Source organism: Sitodiplosis mosellana, unplaced genomic scaffold, assembly GCF_009176505.1.
Source record: "Sitodiplosis mosellana isolate CC-2019 unplaced genomic scaffold, AAFC_SMos_1.0 Smas_scaffold_6191, whole genome shotgun sequence".
Taxonomy (NCBI): Eukaryota; Metazoa; Arthropoda; class Insecta; order Diptera; family Cecidomyiidae; genus Sitodiplosis; species Sitodiplosis mosellana.
Genome location: NW_022601432.1, coordinates 4,786,154 through 4,798,307, shown reverse-complemented (window position 1 = coordinate 4,798,307; position 12,154 = coordinate 4,786,154). Strand labels below are relative to the sequence as shown.

Below are 12,154 nucleotides of genomic sequence, written 5' to 3'. Positions count from 1 at the left end.
TTTATATATATATATATATATATATTTAGTAAAAACGAACGAATCCAAGAGCAAAAATAATGATAAAACAAAGAAAAACATGTTCGCCCAAAGACAAAACAAAATTAAATGTCGAGCCTTTTGCTTTCCTTCCCAGTGTATCGGAATGTTTGTTACATTTGTTACAAAATGGGAATTTCAAATTTTTTTATATGTATATCCCACGACAACGCGGTAGATGATGATGATGAGAAAAGTAAGTAAGAGAAAGAGAGTATGAGAAACAACAAGTGAACGAAAAATATAAAACACAAAGTGTATGGCATTCGTTCGCTCGTGCGCAAACGTACTGTTGTTTGATTTATCATTATTTGATGTCTGGTGATCGTCGTTTCGTTACATTTGATAAAGTACAATGGCGAATCAGCACAAAATGTGGGAAAAGAGCAACTAGAACGCGTGTCTCTTCATATTATGTTTCTTATCAGTGCTGTCGTCGCAATCACATTGCTCGCTTCTTTGAGGCTTCTTTTCCGCTCTCTCTCTCTCTCTCTCTCTCTCTCTCTCTCTCTCTGTCGCGCTCGGTTTTCGTTTTGTTATCGTTCCATTTTTAGACTTTCATCAAAATAAATTAAAGATTCACTGAAAAAAAACAATAATGAAGTAGAGAAACAAAACAGAGAAAAGGAGAGAACGATACGGATGCCCTCAAAATGTGACGTGTTGGCATACATATAAAATTCGAAGGCATCTCTGTTCATATTATCCAAATTAGAGAGAAAAAGTCAAGCTCAGAACTCCCAACACACATTCGACCGCAAAAGCTCGGCGAGCCCAGACTATTAAGTACACACGAATATATGCGATTAAAATTTATACAGTTCGACCTGAGAAATCACAAGAAGCCATTTCGATGCGATATTTCTATCATTGAGAATAGTGTTTTGTTGGGTAGGAAAAACAAAAACACCGTCCCGAAAAATCGCTCAAAGCAACTCAAAATACCGGCCCCAAAAAACAAAACCCATTTTGCAATCGTATACCTATCAAACACGTATTTATTTTGCAATCATTATTTGAATTTACGTCGAACGTGAATGATTGTGAGTTCTTTATTTTTTTTTTGTTCGTCGTCTGCGTTCGTCTCCGTTTCTTGATATTTAATTACAGCGTCGGCTAATTTGTAGGCATTTTTTGAGCATCTGTATTTGTCTGAATGCTCAATCGCATCTATTCCATTGATATATTTTTCATTGTTGCTGACGCTGTTGCTGGAATCCTTCTTATCATTAGACTTCCGCGATTGCCACAAAAAGCAAACACACACTGCTAGATTGAAATGAATGGCAAGCAATTGATGCGAATGTGTTGTTTGTTTGGTTTGCTCTTGTATTTATCATTCCATTTGACGAGCCCCATCTCTCTCACCCCTCCCTCACTCCGCTCGCTTGCGCTGAATAAATCAGTCTCGAAGGGATTAGTTAGACAATTGAAATGTATACAGTGGGATCGGCTTTATTTTTTTTTTATCAGAATCAATTGTGAATTCAATGAAATATACTTTTATGTATATTTTATCGGGTAGACGCGAGAGAGCACCCGTCTGTTCGCTTTGCTTTATTTTAACAATGATATATATGGCGTGCCTTCGACAGATACTGTTTGTGTTTACATCGTCGCATTTTTCAGTCTATTTTTTATTTCAGTTGTTGATTGTTGTTGTACATTCGTTGATGTCATTAATTAAACATAATATTTGACGCAAAAGTCAAGCCATTTGCGCGATGATCAAACATGAATGTCGTAAACACACGCATGACTGTTCAGTTGCAAAATATAGACGACGGAAAAAAAAGTGTCGGCTACTTTTTTTTTTCCACATTTCTTCTTTTTTTTCTCTCTTTCACACTGTTTTGTCTGATACTTATAGAGATAAGACATTGGCTTTCCAACTGCAATAAGCCAAAGTCCAGCCGGCACCGGTGATTAAATCGGTATTCAACACTGTGCCTTACTCATTCGCCTGAACTCAATTCAACTGAACGAATCGTCGATAGTTTGTTACTCGGTTTTTTCGATACGAAGATTTCTTTTTTCTTCCCAAGTTTTGAACGAATTCAAATCCAATGTACAATTTTACCCAGAAATAAAACTGACTTTTTTTTTAAAAATTCAATACTAATTATCTCTATTTTGTTTCCATTTTTGCAGATGATCTCAGTTCAGTCAGGTTATGCAGGAATGGAGCGTTTCGGCGTTGATGTTGGCTTAGGATCGCCTCCAAATCATCGGTAAATGTCAACAATTATATTTGCATCAAATCGAATTGAAACCTTCATTTTTTACATCTAAACTGAATTGCCGGTGCGGTTTCAGGCATAAAAACAAGATCAAACACCTTACCCCATTTGATTTCATGAACCCTTTTATCAATTTCAGTCGACGAATGCGTTCTGATTCTGTGCAAAGCGATCTTTTGCTCGGTGCCAATACATCGATATTGAGCAGTAAGCCGGAAAGTCGCAACAGTTTATTGACCGAAAAGCATCATCACCATCATCTCCACCATCATCGGCACCACTGTCATCGGTGCAGCGATGAGATCATACGCTGTCCACATCACGTTGCTTTGCCAGACGGTGAATGGAACCATCCTTTTAGTAATTTACAATCGGTAAGTTTTAAGCTTGATCGTAATACAAATCGGCAAGTCGTTTGCACCGCCGTGTTTTATTATCTTTTGTATGCAGTCAGTTAATCAGTGTTAATTTCGGGGTACACGATGATTCATTGAATACGCGCACGGCCACGATATCGAACCAAGTTACCTTGAAACCATTTTTTTTTCCTTCTGTGTATGTATATATTTAGTCTGGTTATCAGGTTACACTGAGAAAACAAAATTGGCACAAGAGACATGAATGAAAACACGTCTATTTTCCCACTCAAGCCCATCCCCTTCCCCGAACCAATTCATTTTTGAACCACGAAATGCACTCAATTTAATGGAGAAGAAATAAAATTTAATGAAGCGTCAACACACAAAAGAATTGTGTAATTATCAAACACACATACACACCCAGAAACCGCAATATACCGAGAATCACAGACGATTTCTGGCATTTTTAATTTGTTATTTGTTTTGAACAACACATTTTTATTTTCGGCGTTTTTTTTTATTTATTCATCGTGTTCTTGTATGGATATATTTATGACTAATAGCTGCCGCTTAATACACCTCAGTTGAGTCAAAACCGAATTCTGTCAGTCTCTCTCTTGATTCGAAATTTATCAACCGGTTGTTTTTTTTGTTCGCTTGCACCACATTCACACGACACTTGACAAACAATAGATATTGATGACACATGATGACAGATATTTCGAATATTTTTGATGCGCAGAATAATACACGGTTTTTGTGCGATTGTGTATGATCACGTTTAGATTAGATACCATGACTAGATAAAAAAAAAACATTGTCTGTCTGTCGCGCTCATTTTTTTCTGTTCATATTAAATCAAACACGTGTGCTGAGATACGCGGAACTGTTCTATTCGCAAAAATTCTCGAGTAGAAAATAAAAAGAGGAGTGAGCGCAGCAAAAAAAAAACAAACAATGAATCATCATGGCTGAGTTATTGATTTTGAGACACTTAGACTAGATATTGATTGATTACACATTTACTGTTATTAATTGATAATATTTTTTTTTCTTTTTTCATTCCTGTGTCGTTTACAGCATGCGGAAATAACGCGTTCCTACATTCGTGCGCCGCCGAATAAAACGGCATTAGAAATCAATTTGCCGGTACAGAAACTGAATATGTCGGTGATGAAATTGAATAGTCCGTCATCGGCGCAAGAATTGAATATACCATCGATCACAATGTCATCGGGTGGAAATTCCGTGGCGTCATCAATAAATAAATCCAGACATAATCCGATAGCAAAATTTTTCACACGAATCAGTAGCGTACCAACGGGGACACAACAACAATCAAAATCAGCGTCAGCATTGTCACAATTCCACCACCACCACAGCAGTACAGATTGCCAGTCGACATCACCATCGCCCTCATCATTATCGTCGTCATCGTTAGTCTGCGTTACATCATCACCTTCATCCACATCTTTATCACTGCTGCAAACCGAAGACTCGCGATAAAAAGCTTTTTCGTTTTGTTCTCTTTCCATCATACAAAATCAATGATAATATTATTAAAAAAAACAACAACAAAATAACAACAGCAACAACAACATTTAAAAATTGAACTAAGAAAACAGAGAAGAAACGAAGCTCATTTGCAAATTTAGCTAAACAACAAAATAAAAAAATGAAACGTCAAACGGTAGTAGTAACAACAACAGTGTAACAAAAAATAACAACAACAAAAAGAAAACCACCAACCACACGTCGATGACGACAACAAAGAAAATGAAGTGCAGACGATGGGAAATTTGAAACAAGAGTGAGCGCCAATGGGCCATTTGGAGCGGCAGCACACAATTGCCATTTCATTGGTATTGTGTGTGTTATTGCAGCGGGCGCAATTCACTCTTTGAGTGCCAGCCACTGCATTCTGTTCGAATCGGCGTGTCTTGGGCGAGTGGGGAACGGTGTGTGATCGCAACTGGGAAATGTGATTCAGAATCTGCGCGGCCAAGTCGTACAAAATGCCAAAAACACACACACATATATATATATTAATGTACATTAGGATAGGCATCAATGGTGCCACCCAAGTGCACACCAGCCAGACCAAACATGTGGTTAAAAGCGTATCAAATTTATAAGAGACACATTGAGAATAGCAAAAAAAAAAACATAAAAAAGCCAACGTAGAAACAAACCACTCATTATATGTATATGTAGTTGCAAATATTTTGTACTGTGTAGCCCATTTTCAAGTTTCTCAGTGTGCGTACGAATGCTGCGAATTAGGGTGGAATCTATTCGGATGAAAAGAAGAAGAAAATAGACGGAAGACGAGTGAGAGAGAAGGGTTGAGAAAATACTGTTGGGTTTCTTGAGTCTTGATGGAAAAAGAACCAGACGCACACAATAGCAAAATAATAAAGAAGAGAAAAACTGAAATTGAAAGAGTTGAAGGTGAACTAGGAGAAGCAGAAGAAGATGAAAAATGCAAGAAAATTTAACAATATTTTAACAAACCGAGTCCATTCCACTTGGTACACATCACTTAGTCTTTAACTTTTACGATAAAATGTAATTTTTTAAAGATACAAACTGTTTCACTTACACACACGGACACATTTTTTTCTAAATTTTTTTTTTCTCATTCATTTCGTTTTGTTCCAATACGAAAACGCTTTTGGTGTGTGGTATATGTTTGTAGTATGCTCAACAAAAGCGCAATTGAATTGATGCAATTGGGAAATATGTAAATACTATTTGATAGATCAATGAACAAACCAAGTCGTCGCTTTTCATGTGTTCTCCCCTTCAGTTCTTCTTAGCTTTAGTATACCTAGATGAACCTTAGTATCAAGAGAGAAAGAAAGCTAGAGAAAATAAAGAAAACAAAAACTAAAAAGAAAAAAATGATGGCGCCATGCTACGTTGAAACCAGGACTCAAGTGCACCCTCGGAAAATTTGGAATGAAATGAAATTTTTCAAGTATTTGCTAAATATATACATATTTATACACTTTTTGATTCTTTCGTTCATTGTAATTTCTCCAAATTTTCGGAATTTCCCTCATTTCGCGCTTTTTTCAGCAGCTCTCCGTAGCCTTTCAATACAAAATTATCCACCACTGTGAAATGGAAGACAAAAAAAAAATTGAGAAAAACTAAAAATAGATATCAACTGCAAAATATTTTACAATTCTATCACATGAGAACAGAAATTATTCAAAAACAGAAGAATACAGAGTCTTGTCATGGGATTTATCGAACATTCGGTGTGCATTATTAACAAGTTAAATTTCAATGTATGAACAATTTCCAGGAATGAATTTGAAATGTGAACAATTTAGACAAGTCAAAGATGAATAAAAAGAAACAAAAAAGATATGGATAAAAACGACGGACATGTGTGTTTGCTTATGTAAATATGGAATTCGATTTATAATAAGATATAACAATAAAATACTAATTAAACTAATTAAAAAAAAACACACACACACACAAGAAATGAAATTAATTTTCTCAATTTTAGTTCTTTTGTTATTATTTTGTTTCTTCGATAATATTTAAATGAAATTATTTTTCATCAAGACTTAGACTTTGAAATGCGTTAAAAATGTATTTGGAAATTCTTTTCGTCTGCAATTGTTTTGTATCGACGGAGCAATTTCGATGGCAATGGGCATACTCAACAATCGAGTACAATAGAATACACATATACAATGTGGGCTTAGATTATTTAATTGACATTGACATCAGCTGAAGCCGCCGCCGCCGTAACACACACATACACACAGAATAAAACCTAAAATAAATGAAATAAAAAGTCGAAACGCTAAAGAGAAAAGAAAACACACAATCTATTATTATCATTATTATTACTAGTAGTAGCTTCATAGATGTAATAACGAACAATTCCATGCACTATGATTAATGGTTAAGCAAAAGAGAGGAAATGAATAACAAAAAAAATAATAGCATTAAGAATTTTTAATTAGTTTGATATTTAATATTTGATGAAGTTGAACGAGAGACAGAGAGAATGCTTTGAAACAAGGCGTTCACATTTCGAAAATTGCGAAAAATAAATAAATAAATATATTATTATATTAAAGAAAATCTATTTGATTCGATGTAAAAAAAAAACTGAAACAGACAAAACAATGCTGATGATTGATTTGATGAAACGTAAAGGTGCGTGTAGCCACGTTTAAAAGCAGCGAACCGGCATTGTGTGTGCGTGAATATGAATATGAATTTAAAAAAAAAAAACAATTTTATTTTCGAATCCCCGTTTTCGGTTTTTCAACTCAAAATATAGTATATATATATATATATATATATATATATATATGTATATATTATAACTAGAAAAGACTGCAGTTCATCAGAAAAAAAAAACTAATAGGAAAGTCAACGACAGTTTTTTTCTTCTGTTCATTCTTTCTTCTTTTTTTTTAAATTTAATTTAAATAATTCAATGCACTGAAAGCTATAAATTAGATTTTAGACATGATACAGTTCGGTATAGAAAACAGGAGCGAATACGGTAAATGTGTGTTTCACTTCTTTGATTGATGAAAAATAAATAAATTTAACAATAAAAAAAAAGTGCTACAAATTGAATTTGATGAATTGATCTATGAACAACCAAAACAACAATCGCCAAAACAAGTTCGGACTCTTCTCTGACCGTCGAATGGCATTCGTCTTTCCGCTGACTGAGCGAAAACTGAAAACTTCTTGGGACAAAACCACACCTACTTGTCATATGAATGGAATGAACCAATATTTGCTCGCCGATATATTCCATTTTGGATAAAGAAGAATTTACACATCACTTTTCTTTTCCGCCAAGTTGTGTGGCACTTTTGTGTTTGACTTTCACGTATTATCCGGAGTACTACTTGTGAATGCGTATTTGCGCGCCCTGTATGTGTATCCGTGCGTACGCACTCGTGTATGAGTACACGCAATCACAGCCTTGACAATTCCAGCCCAAAGGAATTAACTCTTATTTTGAAATGATATTAAGCATATAAATACAGATTGATATGACTTGTGGGTGCAAACACGAATTTTAGATTGAATGGGAAAATGAATGGGCAACAAAAAAAAAACCGTACACGAATCGAATGTAATAGAAAAAAAACGAAACGAATCATCTTCACTGAGGTGGGAATATCAAAAGCCAAATGTCTATTTTTTTTGTCAATTTTTCATTTGGATTTTTATCATTCCAATAATTCAACTCAACGCATTTCGATGGGGCCCGATTGCGACAATTTTTCTGGATTTGAACCGAATATTTGTTTTTCGTTTCATTTCCCTAGATAAATTACAAAATAGCATAAAATCACGATATTACATGTATACAAAGAGAAATATATAGACATTCTAGTTCCTAATTTTATCATTTTGACAATTCAAATATGCATAAATAACTAACTCAATCTGATTTGTAAAAGATGATTATTTTTTGTTCGGTTCGAAATAAACACTGAGGAGAAAACACTTGTCGTTGTAAAAAATAAATTCCAGGGCAATTTCTATCTCCTCCTCAACAAGAAAAAAAAAACAGAAATCTCTCACACGCCACACCACACCACACATTTTATTTATTGCACGCTGGCTAATTAACACGTTTTGAGACATGCGATCGAAACGAGCAGCAAGGACTCAATTGTGTCGATGATGCGAATATGAAATCAAAAAAAAAGAAATATATTTATAGATTGGTACACTCTAAATGAAAGATGCTTAGTTACTGCGTTCGCAAATGTGACAGGTGAATATTAAGCAAAATGAAAAGGAAACAAAAATGAGCCGAAAATTCTATGAGATAATTTTAGAATAATCAGTTTGTGGTACATTGAATTGCTATCGGTTGCACATATTACATACACATTTTATTGCAAGGAGAAACACAGAACTGATTGCGTTTAAAGAATTAAAAACAAAAAGAAGACGACGAAGAAAAAGAAGGAGAAGAATAAAAAGAAAAATTATTTAATAAAAAAAAAAAAAATCAAATGAACACTATTTTCGTATTTGCCATTTACGGATTTAACTTTTATGTAAATTATAGAAAAAAAAACAAAACAAATGAATATTATGAACAATATAGAATCTTAAATATGTTAGTTTATGAAATCATCAATTACATCACTTTTACTTAAACAATTTGTATCTTCATTCAACTACGACAACAACAAAAATACAATCAATATCGTTTATTTTCACACGATAGTTGGCTTTAATTCATTTGGAGATTGTGCGCGTGTGTTTGTTTTACATGCGAAAGAAATGAATCGTTGATTTTTTTTTGATCACAGTGAAAGCGGGCTCTTTCTTCAATCATTTCATCGAATTTTATCAGCACACGAGCTTTTTTTTCTTGGTATTTTTTTTCTTTCTTCAGAAATGCAGACAGTTCAAAATTCGCCAATTCATTAAGATAAAATCAAAACGAACGAAAAAAGAAAATATATCGCCAGTTGTTTTTTTTTTGGTTTGAAATTGGTTTGTATTGCGTCCAATAATAATCAAACACTTATCTTTGTTTCACTTTCGTTTCAAAACGGCTAACATTTTATAAGATAAAAGAGTATATACTTGAAATGCCAATGTGATTTAGATGGCATACCTTTAGCCGATAAAATATTGGTGACTCATTCACGCTTCCCTTAATTGCATCATCGATCGATGAACGGAAATCATTCTGATCAGCGGAAGCAAAAAAAAAATAATCGCGATGATTTAATTGGACGTACGTACGAAAGCAGACTACATACTTTTCGGATGTAATCAATCCGAAATTTTGTTTTTCGGATCTAATCAATGGATGAACAATTTATGGCGAACTGATAAAAAATGAACTTTATTGCAAATTAACACAATTCAGATATTCATAATTGATGACCATTGTAATTGACGACGGCTGTCTGAGATACATAGCAATGTTCGACAGTGACAGATGACACACAAAAACAATGAACTTATATAAGGTCAGAAAAAAAAACGTTTCTTTTTTTTCCCTTAAATTCTATGTATAGATCAAATGAAAAATCCATTACAAATTTTAATTCAACAAATTTACAATTGAAATTGAAATTGAAGAGAAAACCAAACAAAAAAAAATGCTTCAAACAAATTGAGAGAAAAAACCACACACACAAAAAAAAACTCTATGGGAAAGAGCAACAAAATAATTAGGAAAATATATGATTGTTGTTATGATTGAATTTAAACGAAAAACAAACAAAAACATAAAAATCAATAAAGAAACACAGAAATCTGCGCGATTTTGAGCTCAAAAGACTATAAGTATGCGGCGTGTGAGCTCAACGCCAATTTGTGATGGAGGTAAATACACACACAAGAAAGAGAGAAAAAAAGAAAGAGAGAGAGAGAGAGAGAGAGAGAAGAAAGAGGAAAAATGTGAAGAAACCTTTGGGCATTATTTTAAAACAAAAAAAAAATAAAATTAATGAATTACTGAAAAAAAAACAAAATTTCGCAGCGACATTAACATAACGATCAATTCGTGTGTGGTGTGGACAAACAAAAGCCGGATCTTAGAATCGAAGAGAATCTCAATGCATTTTCATTTGATCGTCTCTTATCGCAGCGCCGAACAATAAATACTAAAATTACAAGAACAAATATAAATATACATTTTATTAAAGACTTAAGAAATTTCTCGATATTATTTTTAGGGTTTCTTTTAATCGTTCGGTAATTGGAATTGTGTTGCGATTCAAAACGATTTGACATTTTGAACAGTACTTTGATTCTTTGATCGAATCTCTTGTTTGTCCACACAACACAAATCGATCACCAATCAATCAATCAATCTCTATGTGAATCTATTTTAAACAATGATGATGGAACTGAGTGAATAAAAGAATAAAACAAAAATTGTAACAATATAAATCGATTGCGTCTTTGTCTGTTTTTTGCAACCATTTTCTTGATTTTAAGGCTGATTTTTGGATGATCACACGAGAAATGACTCCATTCATTTATTTATTTAAAAAAACACACATCATTGGAAGTATCGTCTTGGATGAGACTACAGAAGATAAAAAATCAACTGTGGGCCATGATTGAGGCGGATTTATTCTTTTTTCTAAAAGCCATGGGGAAAAATAACAGTTGCATTATTTTTAATTTGGCACAAATTGGCTTCATTTCACATAATTTAGATAGAGCTTTCCCGCTTTGATCCTCGGACTAGCGGCCAAGATTTTGATCATTCTAACAGTTCTCTTTGATTGCTGTTTGATTAATGCTCTGAATCGAATGTTCAAAGAATCACGACACACGAGAAACATTCATACATAAAATTATGTACACTCATTGGTTTCAAAAAAAAAATCCGCTGTAAATTTTTATCTCGATCGTTGTGCCAAATATGTGTGATATGAAGAGCATGGGATCATATCGTCAATGTGGATTGCAAGCGAGCTTGTTGTGTCATTGAAATAAAATGTTAAATTTTTTCTGATGGGTTTGGCTGTTGCTGTTTGTCACACTTGTAGTAGATCATGTGCAGGAAAAATGGTTTGCGATTGGAAATGATGACATATTTATATTGCATTTTGGACATGGCAAAGGAGTCGTCGATATCATTAATGACAATTCAATTAAAAATAATTGATACGGTGAGTGCCGCCGCACTCATTCATTCACCCATCGGCTCAAATCCATTTCTGCAGACGAAAAAAAAGGAGCTATAATCGAAACCAATTCAAAGCGAACAATATACCAATCAACTGGTAAAAGAATCAACCTCAATGTCACCGGAACGAGATAGCCGTCGTGCAAATCAAAATTGGCTCCCGTTTTGGTCAACGAGATTAATTGACAATATTCTCGGGATATGTGCACTTTGAACAATGTTTTAGATCGTTTTGGTTGATTGGCTGGCTGTTATTGTCCAACAAAAGGCTCTCTCTCTCTATGTCAATAACGGGAAGTGTATGAATCGTTCGCTTCGAATATGGGTGCGCGTGCGCGCCCAGCTCAAGTGGCTGAAAACGAAAAATAAACGAAAGTGTCACGTAAGCATCAAATCACAATGAAAAGCACATCGCCGAAGCGTATCGGCTCAATTACCGTTCTGATTGCTACACATGTCGATCGTATCGGTTGATAACTCTCATTCGTTCGTTTGCTTTTTCTCTCTCCATCCTCATCTTTCACTTCCTGCGATCGAACTACACGAAAGTGCTGCTCAACGTCGTCTATCTATAACAAAGATGTAGAAAATGCATCGTGATTATGTCAAAACCAGTTTATTATTTTCAACTCAGCAATTGTCTCGATGATCACTCTCAATGTGACAGTTTGCAACCACACTCTTGAATGCAAAATGTCTTAATACAGTACGAGAAAAGGATGTGCCGATATTAGATTGCATTGTTGGCTTCTTGTTGAACCGCCAAAACGCACCCACCTATCCGATCAAGACCAAGAGACTTCTCGTAACTAGCTGACATTGAATAATTTTCCCAACACTAA

The 12,154-nt window shown here is 34.3% G+C and overlaps 1 protein-coding gene across 4 annotated transcripts in view; it reads left to right on the top strand.

Annotated features, from left to right (window-relative positions):
* Positions 1-8,871, top strand: part of LOC129576798 (uncharacterized) — a 28,508-nt gene extending 19,637 nt beyond the window's left edge. For 3 of the 4 annotated variants that reach the window (XM_055462513.1, XM_055462510.1, XM_055462512.1), the window contains 3 exons: positions 2,191-2,270; positions 2,419-2,653; positions 3,719-8,871. In XM_055462513.1, the coding sequence (XP_055318488.1) occupies positions 2,191-2,270; positions 2,419-2,653; positions 3,719-4,144 (741 nt within the window). In that variant the 3' untranslated portion in view covers positions 4,145-8,871. Of the gene's footprint in view, positions 1-1,951; positions 2,108-2,190; positions 2,271-2,418; positions 2,654-3,718 lie in introns of those variants that run through there. The other variant, XM_055462511.1, reaches the window with a different exon arrangement.
* The last annotated feature ends 3,283 nt before the right edge of the window (positions 8,872-12,154 follow it).